At 43.1% G+C, this 22,118-nt stretch overlaps 1 protein-coding gene across 2 annotated transcripts in view; it reads left to right on the forward strand.

Moving 5' to 3' along the window:
- SNX10 (sorting nexin 10) overlaps nucleotides 1–22,118 on the forward strand; it is a 73,106-nt gene that overhangs the window by 25,610 nt on the left and 25,378 nt on the right. For both annotated transcript variants that reach the window (XM_029234018.1, XM_029234017.1), the window contains exon 2: nucleotides 21,585–21,631. In XM_029234018.1, coding sequence (XP_029089851.1) covers nucleotides 21,608–21,631 — 24 coding nt within the window. In that variant the 5' untranslated portion in view covers nucleotides 21,585–21,607. The remainder of the gene's footprint in view (nucleotides 1–21,584; nucleotides 21,632–22,118) is intronic.

Here is a 22,118-nt window from a genome sequence, read left to right on the forward strand (position 1 = left end):
ATCAGCTATACGTATACATATATTCCCTCTTTTTTGGATTTCCTTCCCATTTAGGTCACCACAGAGCATTGAGTAGAGTTCCCTGTGCCATACAGTAGGTTCTCATTAGTTATCTATTTTATAAATAGTATCAATAGCGTATATGTGTCAATCCCAGTCTGCCAACTCATCCCACCCCCCACTTTCCCCCTTGGTATCCACACGTTTTTTCTCTACGTCTGTGTCTCTATTTCTGCTTTATAAATAAGGTCGTCTATACCAGTGTTTTCAGATTCCACATATATGTGTTATTATATGATATTTGTTTTTCTCTTTCTGACTTACTTCACTCTGTATGGCAGTCTCTAGGTCCATCCATGTCTCTACAAATGACCCAATTTCGTTCCTTTTTATGGCTGAGTAATATTCCATTGTATATATGTACCACATCTTTTATTTTTTTGAATTTTATTTTATTTATTTTTTTATACAGCAGGTTCTTTTTAGTTATCCATTTTATTTTATTTTTTAATTTAAAAATTTTTTTATTTTTTAAATTTTATTCATTTATTTTTGGCTGTGTTGGGTCTTTGTTGCTGCATGTGGGCTTTCTCTAGTTGCGGTGAGCGGGGGCTACTCTTTGTTGCGGTGCACAGGCTTCTCATTGCGGTGGCTTCCCTTGTTGTGGAGCATGGGCTCTAGGCACGTGGGCTTCAGTAGTTGCAGCACACGGGCTCAGTAGTTGTGGCTCAAGGGGCTCTAGAGCACAGGCTCAGTAGTTGTGGCACACAGGCTTAGTTGCTCCATGGCATGTGGGATCTTCCCAGACCAGGGCTCAAACCCATGTCCCCTGCATTGGCAGGTGGATTCTTAACCACTGCGCCGCCAGGGAAGTCCAGTTATCCATTTTATACATATTAGTGTATATACATCAATCCCAATCTCCCAATTCATCCCACCACCACCACCCCGCCGCTTTCCCCTCTTAGTGTCCATACGTTTGTTCTCTACATCTGTGTCTCTATTTCTGCCCTGCAAACTGGTTCATCTGTACCATTTTTCTAGGTTTCACATATATGTGTTAATATACGATATTTGTTTTTCTCTTTCTGACTTACTTCACTCTGTATGGCAGTCTCTAGGTCCATCCATGTCTCTACAAATGACCTAATTTCGTTCCTTTTTATGACTGAGTAATATTCCATTGTATATATGTACCACATCTTTTATGTTTTTGAATTTAAATTCTAAAATACTTTATTTTTTGAATTTAATTTTATTTTTTTATACAGCAGGTTCTTACTAGTCATCAATTTCATACACATCAGTGTATACATGTCAATCCCATTTGCCCAATTCATCACACCACCACCACCACCCCCCGCCACTTTCCCCCCTTAGTGTCCATATGTTTGTCCTCTACATCTGTGTCTCAGTTTCTGTCCTGCAAACCAGTTCATCTGTACCATTTTTCTAGGTTTCACATATATGTGTTAACATGCGATATTTGTTTTTCTCTTTCTGACTTACTTCACTCTGTATGACAGTCTCTAGATTCATCCACGTCTCTACAAATGACCCAGTTTCATTCCGTTTTATGGCTGAGTAATATTCCGTTGTATACATGTACCACATCTTCTTTATCCATTCGTCTGTCGATGGGCATTTAGGTTGCTTCCATGAACTGGCTATTGTAAATAGTGCTGCAGTGAACATTGGGGTGCATGTGTCTTTTTTAATTCTTCTGGAATATTTTTCTCTGCATCTCCAAGCATATCAGTGTATACAAGTGTACGTACACACTGAAACAATGGGATCACACTGCATGTTGTTCTGCAATTTGTTGTTTCCACTTAATGCATCATGGGCATCCCCCCACCTCAGCACTTCCAGATTTCCCTCTTTTTTGAACAACGGCAAGGTATTCCGTGAATGCGGCTCCCTTTATTTAATCACTCCCTTAGGAATGGGCATTCGGTTGTCTCAACCTTTTTAGTTATAAACATGGCCACAGTGAGCAGCCTCACATGTGTGGCTTGGCACCTGGGTGCTGGTCTTTCTCGAGGGTCCCTTCCTAGAGGTGGGGCTGCCAGGTCGAAGGGTGTGTGAGCTCTAGACTTTGGAGCCAGTGACCCTGTGTTCCTGTCAGGGTGGAGGTGCGAGCTCTGGCCTGACTTGGATGGAATCCTGTCTTGGTTTCCATGAGGCGGGCAAAGCAGCGGCACCCGGAGCCCTGGGCCTGGACAGAGCTAGTTAATGGGCGTGATGCTTGTCCCAGCTGTTTCACCCTTTTCCAATTTACGAAGGTGACAAGTTTCAAATCTTGACTTTTGCCTCACTCCAGATGAATTCACAGAGAACTCCAGTATGCCAGGTCTGCTCCTAGAACAAGGCTGGTCTTGGTTTTCTTTCCCACTCCCCAGCCACCTGCATTTGTTTTCCTTCTTGGTATTTTGTTAACCGTTGGACTTTAAAATTGCTGACAAGATCACAAGATTAGCCTTCTTTGAAAATGACTCCCACTGGCTTAGTTTAATTTGGTCAGTTTTGTGACCCCTTTCCCCCTGAGCCCTTTCCTGGCCAGACTACCTTTGCCAAGGCTCCTTCCCAGGTGCACCGCAGCCCGGTGAGCTCATGGGTTCCGCACCGACAGCTTCCCACGGTTTCGGTGAGGCAGGCAATGAGTCACGCACCAGGAGGTAGCGAGGGAGGCTGGCTGACCGCTGTGCACCCTCGTGACTTCATTGTCCTCACTTCTCTGTGTTCAGCAACGACTTATGTTAAGGGGCTGAACAAGTCACTTAGATTTCTCACTTATAATTTTCCAAGTGGTTTTAATATTGGGCCCTGACATGTCTTAGGGGAGGGGTTATTTTTCTAGACGCATTGCTCATGCCACTCTCCCTCCACTGCATCTCCCATCTCCTGCCCACCCTCCTCCTCATCATGGCAGGCATCACTAATTGATTGAATCATTGATTGATCCTGCCTCTTTCCCATAGAGCCAGAGGGCCTGGCACTCTAGGATTAGAGTTGGTACAACTGTGGGCTTAGTAAAACCTCCAAGGGCCACAGCTGAGAAGAAGGAGTGAGGGGAATGCAGAGATGAATGGTACCCAGATCTGTGGAATTCTTGGATTTTTAAAATGATAAAAGAAGGTTGAGGCCTAGCACAGGATCACTAACCTTTTTTTTTTTTTTAAAATAAATTTATTTATTTTATTTTTGGCTACTTTGGGTCTTCATAGCTGCACGAGGGCTTTCTCTAGTTGTGGTAAGTGGGAGCTACTCCGTTGCGGTGCACGCGCTTCTCATTGCAGTGGCTTCTTTTGTTGCGGAGCATGGGCTCTAGGCACGTGGGCTTCAGTAGTTGCGGCACGCAGGCTCAGTAGTTGTGGTTCGCGGGCTCTAGAGTGCAGGCTCAGTAGCTGTGGCTCACGGGCTTAGTTGTTCCGCGGCATGTGGGATCTTCCCAGACAAGGGCTCGAACCCGTGTCCCTTGCATTGGCAGGCAGATTCTTAACCATTGAGCCATCAGGGAAGCCCCAGGATTGCTTACCTTTTGCTTTCCATATAAAGGGCATAAAAACCTCCTCACAACCTATTGGATACAATCCCTGTTGTTGTATAAAAGAATATTTTGATACCCCAAAAGTAGGAAAGGCATAATCTAAGAATAATGGAGAGTCCTTTAAATTGAAAGATTTTAGCTTTCTAAAAATTCAATGCATTGTCTTCTTTTCCCCATTTTACTGTGGACCGCTAAAAACTTGGTCATGGACCTAAATGCCATATAGGGACCCCTGTTATATATTTCAGACTGCTAGAAGTTTTTTCTTTATATTTTGGTGGGGGGGTCCTACAAAGCAAAAATTTAATTCCTTTAATCCAGGTGATATTGTTTATTGGTGTTGATGATGTGTTCTTGGATGAATATTTTGTTTCATTAATTTCATTATTTCCACATAATAGTACTGGTTGATCATTTTGCAGAAAAACAAAAAGGGGTTTGTAGTACTTTGCTGATTGAATAAGGATCTGTTCTCACGGCAACTCTCCTGTCCAGAGTCGTTCACTCATTCTAGTTACTTGCTTTCCATCTGCTATTACGGACTGGGCACTGGGGTGCAGCAGTGAACTGGGCAGAGTCTCTGCCCTCTTGGAGTCCACATCACAGGGGAAAAAAAAATACATATAAACAAATAATATAGATTCAGATTGTGTTGAGTGCCATAAGGAAAATAAAATAGTGTAACTGGAAAGAGGATGACTTTGGGAGGAAATTTTAGTTAAGGTATTGCAGCAAAGATGACTCTGGTGACATCTGAGTTGAGGACATAGTCAGAGAAGGTATAGAGAATAACATTCTAGAAAGAGGGACTAGTAAGTGCAGAGGCCCTGGGATGGAATGAAGTTGGTATATATGAGAGATGGAGAGAAGGCCAGAGGGGCAGAGAGTAAAGAAGAGAGGGGAAGCAGGCGAAGCAGGAATGTAGGCTGGGATCAGACCACATGGGGCGTATAAGACATGGCAAGGGCTTTGGAGTTTATTCTTATTGCAGTGGGCAGCCATGGGGGGACTTCAGGCAGGAGAGGCGTTTGATCTGAATTTTGTATTGAGAGGATCACTGCATGTGTGGCACATGGATTGTATGGGCAAGAATGCAAAGGCCACACACACACTGGAATGGGTCTGGGAACCCTTGATCAGGGAAGAATGAAGAAATTCATTGGTCTAGAAGGGAACAGGGGACTCCCTTGTTCATAAAAAATAGAATTTTTGAAATTTCCTCCTAATTACTATTTTTTTGACTCTTCCTCACCTATACACTGGTCCTGTAAGTACCCCACAAATTCATTTCCTTTAAAACTATCTTGAAGCCACCTAAATGTTCAACAATAGAGGAAAGGTAGCATCTACCCAGTGGAATGCTATGACTTATTATCTAGGAACATAGAATGCTATTTTTGTTGTAATGAAAATTGAAGAAAAGAATATATAGGTTTGTGAAAACACTTATGATGATAAAAAATATGCATGTGAGAAAAAGAAAGCAAAGAAATATACCAAAACTGTGGTGACGATTGTTTATAGCAGTGGATTATGCTAGGGTGACCAGAAATAACTTACCATTTAAACCACAGTACTTTTGAGCACTCTTAAAATGTGTGTGTATGTGTGTGTGTGCTATTAATAATTACAGTGTGATGAGTATAAACCAGGACTGTCCTGACTAACCCAGGGTATGTGGTCACCCTAATTATGGGTGGTAATTTTACTCCTCTGTTTTTCAAACTCCCTGAATTATACTACTTTAAATTTACTTTGAACTAAGTTATGTAAAAATAATTATTTTGCTTTAGAATATTTACTCTCGGAGGTCAGAGAATATTTCTTTGGGCTCTTTTACTTAGTCTGTCCTCCTGACCATGTGGAATGATTATGTTGGTCTCCTTCAAGCTGGGAGGCTTCCCAGTTGTGATCATTTTTTCCCCCTAGATTTTCATGCAGGAAGGAACTAGAATAGCACTTGCAGATTCCAAGATGACCTTTTCCTGTGACTGATGAGATTATGACCCCAGTATGTTCAAAATGACCCAAGGGCTTGCTTAGATTACTTGGCAGATTAAATGTTAGTTTTGGGCATCTGCCTTTTAATTGCTTCTCCTAAAGTGTTCCTAATATAAATTTATATTTCACTGACTTTTATATAACCTTGTAGTAGTGAGCTGTAAAGATGGCAGTGTATCGGCTCACACTTATAGTACCAGGAAATAAAATCAGAGACAGATTTTTAAAGTATGTGTAATCTTTTCAAACTAAATCTGTATCAAGAATCAGTGCTGGGACTTCCCTGGTGGCATAGTGGATAGGAGTCCACCCGCCAATGCAGGGGACACGGGTTCAAGCCCTGGTCCGGGAAGTTCCCACATGCCGCGGAGCAAGTAAGCCCGTGAGCCACAACTACTGAGCCTGTGCTCTAGAGTCTGCGAGCCACAACTACTGAGCCCGCGTGCCACAGCTACTGAAGCCCGCGTGGCTAGAGCCCATGCTCTGCCACAAGAGAAGCCACCGCAATGAGAAGCCCGCGCGCAGCAATGAAGACCCAATGCAGCCAAAAAAAAAAGGATCCATGCCAAGGGATCATGGCACTGATATTTATCTGCATGGACTGTGGGGGAGAAGGTCGTACCGTCTAGTTAATGGTAAGACCAACTTCCTTTGCCTTTTAGCTTTTCCACCTTCAGATGCAAGAGAATGAAATACTTTGGTTAAGAAAACAGCGAACGTGCTCCTCCAACTGTTCACTACCTTGTGAAAGAGGGAGGAACTTTATATATCAAACAAGACAGGCCAAGGACCTGGGCCAGGTGACAGGAAGCCGCATGTCCCATCCCACCTTTGCCTGGAGTCTCACTTTCCACCACTCCCTGGAGCCCAGCCACAGCGAGCCACTTCCTGTTCCCCAAAGTGGCTTGCAACTTCTTGCCACCCTGGGGGTAAGCAGACTGTCCCCTTCACCTCGAACCCACCTCTGCCATCTTACCTCCATCCTTAGGGCAACACAACGGAAGCTTAAAGGGATGACCAGCATGGGCACTGCAGCAGGACCGCCTGGGCTCAAATCTCAGTTCTGTCGCTTAGTAGCTGTATGACCTTTGACGAATGAATTGTTACCTTCTTGGTACTTCTGTTTTCTTAACTCTAAAAGGGGGATAATATTCATATCTGCTTCATAGGATTTTTATGAGGATATATGTAAAGTGCTTAGCACGGTGACTGTTGGTCAGAAGGACTCTCTGGGTGTTGGTTATTATTATTATCTTTTGAAGTCTGGCCTGTCCTATAAGCCTGTGTCCACTAACCAACGTGGGATTTAGGGACTGCGGACCTAAGTTCGAGTCTGAACACTGCCCCTTATGTGTTGGGTGGCCTTAGATGGTTACTTAACTTCTTTGAATGTCGGTTTCCCCATCTGGAGCACAATATATCACATGGTTTCTGGGTGAGTCATGTGTGAACCATGTGTGAAGTGCCTGGCTTAGTACTTGACAACTGGAAGACAATCTATATGTGTTATTTTCCGTTCCCCTCCCCCCATAGCACTCTGTTTATCACCTGATGCCTTGTACCTGCTTGGTTGCATCTCCTCCATTAGACTATATATTCCTTAGTTTTCTTTGTTTCTACACAGCGTTCATTGATTCTTTTGTTTGATTTCCTCATTCATCTGTCCACTCAGTCATTTTCTTTATTCATGCATTCTCTCTCATTTGTTCAAAAATCATTTATGAGCAGTTGCTAAGTGTGTTGGGCCCAGGAATCTACCATGGTTCCAGTTCGGGTCCAAAAGAATAATGACAAGAGCCTGAATTAGGCCAGTGACATTGGGAGCTGTGAGAAGGGAATGGACTTAGCAGGCAGTTAGAGAGAGGATGGTCAGGGCTTGCTGACCAGCTGGATTTGGAAAGTAAGGGAAAGGAAGCAATCAAAGACAGCCCCTGGGATCTCACTTGAGTCAACGTGTGGATGCTGACACCACTAACTAAAATGGACGGCATAGGAGGTGGTAAATTGGCTGGTTTTGGAAGGGCCAGGAAGAGGTGTCATGTGACAACCAGCCTGGATTGGACACAGTCAGTTTGAGGTGCCTGAAGGATGTCCACTAGGAGGTTCTGATTGTGGACTCCTTTGCATGTGAGATGGGGGTGGTGGCCAAGATGGAGAACAAGTGTAGAGTGGAAGAGAAGAGGGCTGCCAGTGGCCCTTTGGGGCATTGCCCTGATTAAAGTGGAAGGTGACAGTGAGTCTGTGGCTTCTCCTGGGAAGCCATGTGTGGTTCCTCACCACAGAAACTGCTCATGTCCTCCTCCAACCACACACCGCTCACTGTCTGCCGGTCAAGACCAGCCTTTGGGGTGTCAGTGCAGAGGTGGGGAGAATGCTCTCTTCCCCACGGGGGCCTCACTGTATCACCTGCAGGCCCTAAGCTGCAGCGAGTGTCTGTCTCCTTCCCCTGCAGCATGTCTCATAGAACCCTTCTTGAATAGATGCTGTGGTCCCTATCTCTTAGCAACTGTGGCACATCACTTTCTCTCTTGTCCAATTGGATATGCACAGATGAGGAAGCACGCCAATAGCTACTTCCCCTCATACACACCTCTGCTGCTATTCCTGTGTCTGAGCCACCATCACCTCTGGTCTGCACCATGTCAGTAGCCTCCCAACGGGCCTCCCTGCTTCGGCTCTGGCCCCTGATAATCTATTCCCCACCCAGCAGCCAGAGGGATCCTGCTAACGCATAAGTCAGACTATGTCACTCACCTGCTAGAGATGCTCCCATGGCTTCCAGATTCTTCACTGTGGTCCACAGGACACCTGCCTCCCTCTCTGAGCTCCTCTGTCTCATCCACCACACTCCGTCTGACCACATGGCATCCTTGGCTCCCCAGGTAGGCCAAGCTTGTTCCGCCTTGGGGCTTTGGCACGAGGTGATTGCTCCTCCTGGAGTGCTCTTTCCCCAGACTGCCTTGCACTGGCTCCCTCCTGCCTTTCAGGTTTCGGCTCAAATGTCACCTCCTCAGAGAAGCCTTCCCTGATGACCCGAATGTGAAGTCGTCCCCACCAAGTCCCCATAATGACTCTTGATCACATCATCCTATTCCATTTTCGTCATTAAGCTTGTTTATTATCTTTTTAAAAATTGAAGTACTGTTGATGTACAATATTATAGGTTACAGGTGTACAATATAGTGATTCACAATTTTTAAAGGCCATGCTCCATTTTTAGTTATTATAAAACATTGATTACATTGCCCGTGTTATACAATATATCCTTGTACCTTATTTATTTTATACCTAATACTTTGTACCTCTTAATCCCCTACCCCTATATTGCCCCTCTCCCTTCCCTCTCCCCAATGGTAACCACTAATTTGTTCTTTATATCTGTGATTCTGTTTCTTTTTTGTTATATTCACTAGTTTTGTTGTATTTTTTCGATTCCACATATAAGTGATATCATATAGTATTTGTCTCTCTGTCTGACTTATTTCACTAAGCATAATACCTTCTGAGTCCATCCATGTTATTACAAATGGCAAAATTTCATTCTTTTTTTATGGCTGAGTTGTACATTTATTGGAGAACTTTCCTTCTCCTCCCACTCTGATGTAAGTGAAACCCGGGACCTGGGGTTGTCTTGTTTGTTGCCCCATCTCCAATGTCTGCGGCAGCGCCTGGTCTTTCATAGGTTGATGAATTAGGCAGGGCTGCCCATCTACACTGGGATGAGAAGAACCTGAGCTTGCTTGTTGGGGAAGGAGAAGGGACTAATGAAAAGAAAGAAGCTGTAGTTATTAAGGGGGTGGAATAATTGATGGGCTGAGGTCTTGGAGGAGGTCAGGGAGATAGGATCATGAAGACAGGAGAGAGCTTGATGCTTTTCTTTGAGACTAAGGGAAGTGGGTGAATATATGGGTAGATTTCAAGGGGGCAGAGGATCAAGATGAAGATTGTAAACCTGATGGTCTTACTATCTGATGAAGTGGGAGATACAGTTATCAGATGATAGAGGAGTAGACTGGGAGGAGGAAGGAGGCTGGGTATGAGAGATAATGGTCTGAAGCTGCTGGATGAGTGGAAAGACCCCTGAACCCTGGAGGGCCGCCCTTAGGCTGGAACTCAGAACCTGGTGATGGAGCCTGTCACAGAACGACTGGATTTTTCTTCAGTATTGGACAGGACAAGAGAGAAAGTGGAGGAGGCAGAGGCTATGTTGATCCATGTTTGGGAGACTGGCAGGTAGAAGGAGCTATGTGTCAATGGAGCAGGAAAGAAAGGATGCTGGAGGGGGGAGGATATTTGAATGGTAGAAGGAAGTGAAGTCCAGAGGGAGAATAAGAAGGGTAGGATCAAAAGTTCTGGTGGCTTTTCATTCAAGTGGAAGAGCAAATTGGGTGAGAATGAGGAAGTGAGAAAAGGAAGGGTGGGCAGGTGGTGGTCAGAGGGGACCTTTTAGTTTTCCATTTCAAAGAACAGTTCCTGGTTGGGATGTAGCCACATGGTAAATACATTGTTGGTAAACAAAGTGTTAGGTCACAGGAATGAAGGAGAACAGGCTAAGGTGAGACCAGGGAATGTTAGGTCACTCTGTGAATGAGGTCCTCCTTGGAGGGATCAGGAAAAAGTGGGGAGGAACACACAGAGGATGTCCCTAAAAATGTAGAAATGAAGAGCAGGAGCCTGGAGAGAAGGAATTGATGCTAGGAAGTGAGGAGAAGGGAGTTAGTTGGTCCCATGCCTAGGTTCTGGGTACTTCTTGGTAGGTTATTGTCTGGAAATAACAGTGACCAGGGAAATTTGGTTTCTCCTGGTCCTGAAAAACAGGAGTGTTGAGGAAATGAGCAGCTTTGACTTGGGAGGGTTATCATGGAAGGGGAGGGTGGAAGAACCAGGACCCAGCTAAGATAAAGCTGCTGAGATAAGTGCAAATGTGGAACATTTGCTGGCTCTAGACTGAGGGTTCCAGGGGCATATTGGAAGGCAGGGTTAGTAGAGATGGCAGAGGGACAGGAACCAGGTAGGGATGAGAGAACCCCAGGGGAGCGATGATGCCTGGAGGGCCTTCAGCTTGGCAGACGTTGTCGTTTGCAGGATGAGTGACACTAGGGCCACGAATGAAAGGTTTCAGATAGTACTTTACTTTTTTTTTTTTAAGTGGCTTTGTTGTGATATCTGCATACTATACAATTTCCCAATTGCAGTGTACAATTCAGTGGTTTTTAGCATATTCACAGATACTTGCAACCGTCATCACAGCCAATTTTAGAATATTTCACTACCTCATTTCACTGTCCTTTAGCTATCACCCTCTGTACCCCCAATCTCCACCCTTCCACCCACTCCACCCAAGCCCCAAACAACCCGAATCTCTTTTCTGTCTCTATAGAGTTCCCTATTCTGGACTTTTCATGTGAATGGAAGTCATATAATACGTGGACTTTTGTGACTGGCTTCTCTCACTTACCATGGTGTTTTCAAGGTTTGTCTCTTGTTGTAGGATGTGTCAGTATTTCATTCTTTTTTAGTGTTGGATAATACTCCATTGTATAGATATACCACACTTTGTCTATCCATTCGCCCATTACTGGACATTTGGGTTGTTTCCACTTTTTGAGTCTTATGAATAATGCTGCTATTTATATACCAGTTCCTCTGTGGACGTATGTGTATATACCTAAGATAGAATTGCCGGGTCAAATGGTAAACTATGTTGAATTGTTTGAGAAAATGTGAGTGTTTTCCAAAGTGACCGCACCATTTTATATATCCACCAGCAATACGTGACAGTTCCAATTTCTCTACATTCTTGCCAACATTTGTTATTATCTGACTTTTTGATTCTAGCCAGCCTAGTGGAAGTGAAGTGGTATCTCATTGTGGTTTTGATTTGCTTTCCCCAATAGCTAATGACATCAAGCATCTTTTTATGTGCCTATTGTCCATTTGTATATCTTCCTTGGAAGAATGTCTATTCAGGATCCTTTGCCCATTTTTGAATTGTTAGTCTTTTTATTATTTTTTCCGGCTTTATTGAGGTACAGTTGACAAATTTGTGAGATATTTAAAGTGTACAACGTGATAATATGTGTATACGTTGTGAAAGGATTCCCCCACTGAGTTGATTAACACATCCACCACCTCACTTATTTACCTTTTCTTTTCTTTTTTGGTAAGAACATTTAAATGCTACTCTCTTAGAAAATTTCAGTTATACAATACAGTGTTATCAACCATAGTCACCATGTTATGCATTAGATCCTTAAGTCTTTTTATTACTGAGTTGGAAGATTTCTTTATATATTTTGGATAGTACAAGTTCCTTATTAGATAAATGATTTGCAGATATTTTCTCCCATTCTGTGCGTTGACTTTTCACTTTCTTGATGGTATCCTTTGAAGCTCAAAAGTTTTTAATTTTTGTGTAGTCGAATTTATCTATTTTTTCTTTTATTGCTCATGCTTTTATTATCTCTAAGAATCCTTTGCTAAATCCAAGGCCATGAAGATTTACCTGTTTTCTCCTAAGTCTTAATAGTTTTTGCTCTTAACATTTAGGTCTTTGATCCATTTTGAGTTAATTTTTATATATGGCATAAAGTAGGGGTCCAACTTAATTCTTGGCTATCCTCTTGTCCCAGCACCGTTTATTTTTTATTTTTTTTACATCTTTATTGGAGTATAATTGCTTTACAATGGTGTGTTAGTTTCTGCTTTATAACAAAGTGTATCAGTTATACATATGCATATGTTCCCATATCTCTTCCCTCTTGCGTCTCCCTCCGAGGTGCTCCCTGTGCTATGCGACTGCTTCCCACTAGCTATCTATTTTACGTTTGGTAGTGTATATATGTCCATGCTACTCTCTTGCTTTGTCACAGCTTACCCTTCCCCCTCCCCATATCCTCAAGTCCATTCTCTAGTAGGTCTGTGTCTTTATTCCCATCTTACCCCTAGGTTCTTCATGACATTTTTTTTTCTTAAATTCCATATATATATGTGTTAGCATACGGTATTTGTCTCTCTCTTTCTGACTTACTTCACTCTGTATGACAGACTCTAGGTCCATCCACCTCATTACAAATAGCTCAATTTCGTTTCTTTTCATGGCTGAGTAATATTCCATTGTATATATGTGCCACATCTTCTTTATCCATTCATCTGATGATGGACACTTAGGTTGTTTCCATCTCCGGGCTATTGTAAATAGAGCTGCAATGAACATTTTGGTACATGACTCTTTTTGAATTATGGTTTTCTCAGGGTATATGCCCAGTAGTGGGATTGCTGGGTCATATGGTAGTTCTATTTGTAGTTTTTTAAGGAACCTCCATACTGTTCTCCATAGTGGCTGTACCAATTCACATTCCCACCAGCAGTGCAAGAGTGTTCCCTTTTCTCCGCACCCTCTCCAGCATTTATTGTTTCTAGATTTTTTGATGATGGCCATTCTGACTGGTGTGAGGTGATAGCTCATTGTAGTTTTGATTTGCATTTCTCTAATGATTAATGATGTTGAGCATTCTTTCATGTGTTTGTTGGCAGTCTGTATATCTTCTTTGGAGAAATGTCTATTTAGGTCTTCTGCCTATTTTTGGATTGGGTTGTTTGTTTTTTTGTTATTGAGCTGCATGAGCTGCTTATAAATTTTGGAGATTAATCCTTTGTCAGTTGCTTCATTTGCAAATATTTTCTCCCATTCTGAGGGTTGTCTTTTGCTCTTGTTTATGGTTTCCTTTGCTGTGCAAAGGCTTTGAAGTTTCATTAGGTCCCATTTGTTTATTTTTGTTTTTATTTCCATTTCTCTAGGAGCGGGGTCAAAAAGGATCTTGCTGTGATTTATGTCATAGAGTGTTCTGCCTCTGTTTTCCTCTAAGAGTTTGATAGTTTCTGGCCTTACATTTAGATCTTTAATCCATTTTGAGCTTATTTTTGTGTATGGTGTTAGGGAGTGTTCTAATTTCATTCTTTTACATGTAGCTGTCCAGTTTTCCCAGCACCACTTATTGAAGAGGCTGTCCTTTCTCCACTGTACATTCCAGCCTCCTTTATCAAATCCAGCACCATTTATTAAAAAGACTGTTCTTTCCCCATTGAATGGTTTTGGTACCCTTGATGAAAACAGTTGATCATAGAAATATGGGTTTATTTCTGGTCTGTCATTTCTATTCTGTTGGTCTATTTGTTTATCCTTGTGCCGGTCCCACACTGTCTTGAGTACTGTTGCTTTGTAGTGAGTTTTAAAATCAGGAAGTGAGAGTCCTCCTACTTTGTTCTTCTTTTTCAGGGTTGTTTTGGCTGTTTTGGGTCCCTTGCAATTAGATGTGAATTTTAGAATCTGTTTATCAATTTGTACAAACAATTCAGCTGGGATTCTGATTGATTGCACTGAATCTATAGATTATTTTGGGGAGAATTGCCATCTTAATAATGTTAAGTTTTCCAATCCATGAACAGGGGATGTTTTTCCATTTATTTAGATCTTCTTTAATTTCTTTCAACAGTGTTTTGTAGTTTTCAGAGTATACGTTTTGCACTTTTGGTAAATTTAATCCTAGGTATTTTATTCTTTTGATGCTATTCTTCAGGTAGTGTTTTGATGGGAACTTTTGTGGTAATACTTTTGCAAAGTCTTCTTATCAGGTGAAGGGGTAGGGTGAGTGGAGAGTTAAAAAAAAATGTCTCTCCAACTGTTGGCCGGAGAGAGGAGCAGGGCATTTTCTATCATTCTTTAGGAGGCTGTGTGTTTAGGTCTTTCACGGTCCTGTGGCAGGGCACTGAGGGATACATCAGCCTGCAAAGAACTCCATAAACCCAAGCCGATGGTTTTGTGTGGTGGGCAAGGAGAGTGAGTAGCTGAAGATTGATCACTCTTGGTTAATAGGAATGCAATCCGTTTGGACTAATTCACATGAATATTTAAGTTACTAATACCCGTCCCCCAACTTCTGAGATTTGTCTGCTTTTCTAAAAGGGGAAAATGAGTAGCCCAGACGCATCAGTAATAGGAGAAACTTAGTAGCATAAAAAAAGGAAGGAGACTGTTTGGGAAGTGTGAAAAATATTTTTGGATTTGATCTGGGAGGTTAAGGTTCTTGTGAGGAAACAGGATGTCACAGCACAAGTTGGGAAGTCCATTGTTACCTGCCTGTCTGCTCTAGCTGTCTGCTCCTCTCTCCTACATCTGCTTTTTATGGCTTTTTCCTTGCTCTGTTTATCCTAGTTGTGTTTTGCTCTCCCCTCAGTGGCTCTCCTTAGCATGTGTATGAAGGGAGGTGGAAGTCAGGCCCAACATGCACATGCCTGTGTCTGGAGCATCTGTAAATCTAAGGTAGCATTTTTCCTAAATGCCACCAAAATGGTTGTGATGCTAAAATTATATATATATATATATATATATATACACATGTACACTTTTTTTTTTCTTTTCTCTGGATTTCAAACCCTAAATTTGTCCTAGCATCATATTCATGACCATAAATGGAACCCATTGTAGAGATTATATCATAGAGATTAGCAAGTTAGTGGTTTCATTATTTTATGTGTTATGAACCAGTATTGTTTTAGACTGCTAACCCTCTTTAATATATTTTTGTGTATGTGTGATAAATGCTGGAAAAATTTAATGGTAATTTTATTTGTCTTTCCAACATTAACTGATTTTCAGATTTCTGCTTTTTTTTTCCATTTTGGTTTTGCCTTTTTAAAGTTCTAAGATCAGACTGAGGAAGAACAGCTTGGGCCTGATTTACACATGGTTCTGCACACCTTGCCGGCCCTCCTCAAAAGTGCATGGCTGCCCCACTTCAATCCATTCTCATGTTTTGGTGTAGCTCTTTTTTCTTTTTCTTTTTGGTTGAGCTCTTTTGATTGCACAAATTGGGATCTCCCTCAAGCTACCTCGAGTACGGGGTTGCTTATTGTAAGGACACTGTGCATGGGAACCCAGGAGACTCTGGGCACTTAAGCCACTGGGGAAGTAAGAACTCTGGGTTACGGCGCTGGCACCAGGCAGCCCTGCGGACATCAGCAGCTGAAGCGGGCGTCTGTAATTCAACTTTTCTGGTGGCCAGTTTCTTTAGTATCTCAAGAGATCTTTTATTTACGTCATGGCTTCTGTTTAAGTATACGCTCTGGTCCCTTAGAACTCCAGTTAAGACATCGTTATCTCTCCCTTTTCTCATCATCATTTCCTAGCTTCAGGACCCAGAGAACTGCCTAGTCTTGGTGCTTCCTAGCCTAAATGCTGGGAGGGAGCTGGTGCCCAGCCCTCCCTGCTTTCCATGCCAGGCCATGCCTCAGGCACCTGGCTAACCTGTGCATGGGCCTCCCTGGAGTCTGATGCCCATCACTGATGCTGTTTCCTGTGTCTGAGGAGGGCCCCCCAGGTGCTAGAAAACAGGGCTACCTGTAGAACTACCCCTCCAGCAAGACCCTGGACAAGAACTTCCCCCTAGGGGAGATTTGGGAGGGCTATACTGGCCCCCCCTGCCCCGCCCCTATCCCCACTACAGACCTGCAAAGGACATAGGTAGCACCGAGAGCAGGTCTGGGAAAAACTGGCAGTAAATTAAACTTTGAATTTTAAATAACCCCACTGATGTCATATCCTTGTACAGATGAAAGTAAGAAGCCAGTGATTTTTTAAATTTAAGTAGAAAAATTGCTGAACATTTAGGAGGAAATGAAACAAACACTGAAAGTGAAATTAACTATTGTTTTTATTGGAGGGGGGAATAATAAAAGTAATTGAATACATTGTTTACTATCTTTTAAAAAATATATGGTTTTCTGGGAGTTCCCTGGTGGTCCAGTGGTTAGGACTTGGTGCTTCCACTGCCGTAGGCCTGGTTGGGGAACTAAGATCCTGCATGCCGAGCCATATGGCAAAAAACCCATATATATATAGTTTCCTTTTTCTTTTCCCACTTTCTTATTGGGATGTAGTTGATTTACAATATTTCAGGTGTACAAAGTGATTCAATCATATATATATATATATATATATATACACACACACACACACACACACACACAGAGACATTTTCAGATTCTTTTCCATTATAGGTTATTACAAGATATTGATATAGTTTCCTGTGCTATACAGTATCCTTGTTGTCTACCTATTTCATATATAGTAGTGTGTACCTGTTAATACCAAATTCCCAATTTATCCCTCCCCCCACTTTGGTAACTGTAAGTTTGCTTTCTATGTCTGTGAGTCTATTTCTGTTTTGTAAATAAGTTCGTTTGTATCATCTTTTAAGATTCTGAATATAAGTGATATCATCATGGTTTTATTACTTTAACAAATGCATTGTAAACTTTTGGAAAAATACAGAAAAGAAGGAAATAAAACAGAAATGACCACTGTTGACTTGTCACATGTAGGCTTCGGTTCTTAAATAAATAAGTAAAGAAATAAAAACATATGTAAAAAGATCACCTAATACTTCTTGAACAGTCCCTATCATTTAGTATTCTTCTGTAACATAATTTGGAATGGCTACGAGGTGGCCTCTTATGCAGCCCTACCATAATTCACTTTTCCTAGTGTACTACTTATGGACATTTAGGTTTCTATTTTATTTGATTTTTTAAATGAAAAATACTGCATTGTGAACATTCATATAAAAATTATTTGCACATGTCTGACCAGTTTTTTTACGTTGAGATTCCAGATGTGGAATAATTGAGTCAAAGAACATAAGTAATTTAAAAATGCTTTCGGGGCTTCCCTGGTGGCGCAGTGGCTGAGAGTCCGCCTGCCGATGCAGGGCACACGGGTTCGTGCCCCGGTCCGGGAAGACCCCACATGCCACGGAGCGGCTGGGCCCGTGAGCCATGGCCGCTGAGCCTGCGCATCCGGAGCCTGTGCTCCGCAAAGGGAGAGGCCACAACAGTGAGAGGCCCGCGTACTGCAAAAATAAATAAATAATGCTTTTGAAACATATGGCCAAATTGTCTTTGAGAAATATTGAAATAGCTCACATTCCTACCAGCAGCATTCAGTCTCATTTCCCATGATGCTTGCCAGCAATGGATATCATTGAAGAAACATTCTAATTTGATAGACAGAAATATGGCATCTCATTTTTATTTGCACTTACAGCAAGGTTAAACATTCGAAATAGATTATTGACCTTTTTATAAAAAAAAAAATGTTACCTTTAATTGTGGTAAGAAACATAAAATTTACCATTTTGCCTGTTTTAAGCATACAATTCAATAGTGTTGAGTATATTCACATTGTTGTGTAACAAGTCTCCAGATCTTTTTCATCTGGCAAAACTGAAACCCTATACTCATTAAACAAGAACTCGCCATCTCCCCTTTCTCCCAGGCCTGGCAACCACCGTTCTACTTTCTGTTTCAAGGTTAGCTGGGGTCAGCTCTCCACACTGCTTCCTGTAAGTCTTTCAGTGAGGCAAGAATTCTCCATATCCATTATTTTGACAGGCATAGGGGCTAGCCTGGGGAATTTGGAAATCTAAACAAATGAAAAATTTTACAACCCACCAGGAGGGCATAGTTTATCAGGGGGCAGTTTCTGACTAGCGGCTTCTGTTTGCCAAATTATAGACATCTAACCTTTTCTCTCAAACCATTCTATGGTGCTATCATTTAATTTCCTTCCCCCCATCAGTAAATGCCATGGCAAGGTCCAGTACCTGATGACATTTTCTATTGAGTTATAAAGGTAGCATCTTTTCCTATGTTTGAATCTGCTGTTTATTTTACATGAAGTAAAAATCTTCCATAATTTATGTTTGAGTCATTATTTCTTCTGTTGAATAACAAAAATTCAACCAAGTAGATTTAAAGATCTAATTAACATTATTGAACGATTCATGAATTGGGCAGCATCCCATCTAGCAAGTAGAGGGGAGCTCCAGAGGGCTGCAGAGAGGGGGAGGTTTTCAAAGGCAAGACAAGCCATAAACAAACAAAAAGATTATTTCTGGCTTAAGTAACCTCCCTATGGGGGACAGAAGGAGTTACCTCATCTTCCTTTGGGGGGATCAAAAGAGTGACCTAATTGGTGCTGACTTGAAAATTTCACATTTTCTAGTTGGGATGACATTCCTGGGGAAGGTTGTAATGGCAGTTTGGTTAGGTATTAAGTCTTGGTTTTGGCATAGGTGTCTCCATTCTGGGCCTGTCATTTCTTTTTTAATAATTCTGATAGAATTATTGTGTTTATTTTTAAATGATAGTTACCTGAAAAAGTGTAAAATTAATTTGTGTTCACTGGAAAAATTCAAACAATGTGGAAGTGGATGGAGTGGAAAATGAAAGTCTTCTCCCCTCTAACCCCACCCCCATCCCTCTATCCCGCTTTAAAATATTAAAGCTTGACTGTGTTCTCTGTGATGTTTTGGAGCCAGTTTAAACTTTCAGCTTCCTATTTGTACAGTTTGACTTGGTCTCTAGCATCTCAGGTGGCCAATGCCCTGTGAGAACTGTTGAATCCGCCTGCCTTGGGTGGGGGTGGGTGAAAATCTCAAGTCCTTTGGGGAGAATTAAATTAAAGACCCCAAATGTGAACCATTTGTCCAGCCACACAGTCATGGAGGCAGCCTCAGGCAATGGGAAGACCTGGGCTGGGAAGCAGACTGGCTTGAGTTCACACTGGACTAATTGAGCTCTCTCCCTCCCTGTGTGACCTGGGGCAACCTGCTCCCTCCAGCCTTCTGTTTTCTTACCTGTAAAGTGAGGACACTCAAATCTCCCTCACAGAATGGTTGTGAAGTTTACACAAGAAAATGCAGATGTGCTTTGTTGGAGACATTCAGTCAACTGGGAGAAAGAGAATATACAAATATTATGATGCAAGTGAGGTTCATGCCAGCATGGACTTGCACAACACGCTGTGTAATGGGGGTGAAGAGCTGGGGCAGGAGCGGGGAAGGGGGTGGGAGTTGGCAGGACGATCTGGAAGGGGTGGAGGCTTGGGGTCAAGGACCCACCCGATCAGTGTTTCGGCAGAATCCCAAGATGGATGTCACCCATGGCCTAGCCTTCAGCTGATGCAGGGATTCCTTCAATAACCTGAACTCTCGAGCTGCTCCTCCTTCCAGCATCCGCCCCTTTGCACACGCCAGTCCCTCTGCTTAAAATGCCTTTCTCCTGTAGCCTTCCTGGCTAAATGACACCACCCTTTAGGCCTCAGCTTAAGTGCCACTTTCTCAGTACAGCCTTCCCAGGCGACACTCCCCCACCTCCCCATTTATTCTTTCCGTTCTTTCAAGAGGCTGTCCTTTCCTTTCCTTTCCTATCATTTCTATACTATATTTATGAAGTCATCTCGTAAGCTCTGAGTCTGCTCTGCCCTCCACTGTGTGTCCCACTCCTACTCCAGCACGTGGCACATAAATACCGAGTGAGTGAGTGAGTGAATGAATGAATTCCCCCTTCCCCAGCTACGTTCCCAGCCTACCTTTCTAGTCTAATCCCCAGAGAGCCTCTCCGTATTAGTTTCCTGTGGCTGCCATAAGAAATTACCACAAACTTTGTGGCTTAAAACAACAGAAATTTATTCTCTTCACCATTCCTGAGGCCAGAAATTTGAAATCAAGGTGTTGGCAGGACTGTGCTGCCTCCGTAGGCTCTAGGAGAGAAGGCTTTCTTGTTCTTCCAGCTTCTGGTGACTCCAGGTGTCCTTGGCTTGTGGCTGCATCACTCCAGTCTCTGCCTCCATCTTCACATGGCCTACTCCTCTGTGTGTGGATGATTTCTTCTCTTCTGTCTCTTATAAGAAGGACACTTGTCATTGGATTTGGGGCCCACCCACCTGCAAAGACACCTTTTCCAAATAAGATCACCTTCACAGGTTCCGGAGGTTAGGATGCAGACCTACCTTTTTGGCAGCTTCCCACCTCCCATGAAGCCTTTCCCTCAGCTGAACCGGCCTGGTCCCCATCTCTGGATTGTCCATCATGCTTTTCCCCCATCCTCTGTGTATGCCACTGTCACACCTCTTCCTCCTCTTTCCGTGAACGTTGAAATTCCCCTGTGGGTCCTCTTGCTCGCTCACTCACTCTGGCTGAAAGGACCTTCCTTCCCCTTGGAAGCACAGCCACTGCTCACGGTGCGGCTCGCTCACCTCCTTCGGGAGCTCTTTCCTCTGCCTGCTCTGGGTTCTCCTCCCCGACACCCACCATGTGGGAAGCACCCACGTACTTCCTCGTATTCCCTACAGTGCCAGGGATGTTCGTGGAGACTCAGGAAATACTTGTGGATGATAATAATCATCTGGAAAGTGGGGTCAGACTTACATTATCAAAATAAAGGCAAATCGTGACCATGCAGCCATAGCCACCTTTCTGTTGTAAAATACATGTGCATGCATATAGTGAGGGGATTAATTTTTTTTTTTTTTTTTTGGCAGGGAGTAGGTGTTAAGTCCAACTAGCTAAGTGGGGTTTTAAGGAACAATAGACAGTCTTAGGAACATGCAGGGCCTGGAATCAGCCGAGTGGCTGACTGCACTGACTGGAGGCTCAGAATCAAGTTTCCCATCTTCATCCCTCTTGGGGCCACACCATCTCTTATCTGAACTCTGGAGTAGTTTAAATGTCACAGGAGTGACTTGTCCCTTGAAAGCTTGGGTTGCTGGTGAAACTGTCAGGGCTGTTCTCAGTGGTGGATCTCTGGGCACATTTTCCATTCTCCTCACCTCACTGCCAACCAGCATCCCCTGCTGCCCCTCATGGCCCTCTGCTCCCCAACATCTCCAGCCTCCTCTGATTTCCCCAAGGCTCCAACTCCAGCCTGACCCTGCCTGGCCTTCAGTTTGAGGGCCGGTCATCATCTGGCTGTCTTGGCCTTGCTGTATCCTAAACTCCCAATTCCCAGGTGGACCGATGTTCCCCTTGGTTGGGTCAGCAGGAGACAGGGTTAGGGGAGAAGCACAGGTATACTTTTCAGAGACTGTGGGAGGGCAGGCTCTCAGGGGGGGTCTGGGTGGGAGGCCCTGAGAGGCATATCTGCTCCTGTATGTAGGTTCCAAATCACTGAGTGTTGGTATCTTATTTTTCAGATCGATTGTGTCCTGTGTTGAAGATGTTTCCAGAACAGCAGAAAGAGGTATGTCATCAGAAATCCCCAAATAGATAATCCACATGCTTTAACTCACTACAGTTTAGTTCTTCATTCTCTGACCATAAATCTGTAGAGGAGAGTCAAGATACCACAGGACGTCATAGAAGGGGGCTAATGAAAGAACAAAACAGCTGCCCTCCTGAACCTCCTGACCCCCACTCCCCAGCATCCGTGCAGTCTTCTTGGCCCTACCCAGTACGAAGACCAGGCATGCTTCTTCCTTGTCCCTGTGTTAAACAGTACTGGGACCAAGGTGCTTGCTTCAGGAAATGCCTTCTCTGTGAAGGTGGCCAAACTGCAAGCCTCCACACTGCCCTCACTTCTGATACCAATTTCAAATTTGGAGGTTCCCCAGACCATCTTCAGTTTTGATAATTCACAAGAAAGACTCACAGAACTCACTGAGAGCAGTTATACTCACTGTTATGGTTTATTACAGGGAAAGGATACCAGTTAGAACCAGCTGAAGGGA

This window comes from Monodon monoceros, unplaced genomic scaffold (assembly GCF_005190385.1).
Source record: "Monodon monoceros isolate NGI ecotype Baffin Bay Population unplaced genomic scaffold, NGI_Narwhal_1 Super_Scaffold_2, whole genome shotgun sequence".
NCBI lineage: Eukaryota > Metazoa > Chordata > Mammalia > Artiodactyla > Monodontidae > Monodon > Monodon monoceros.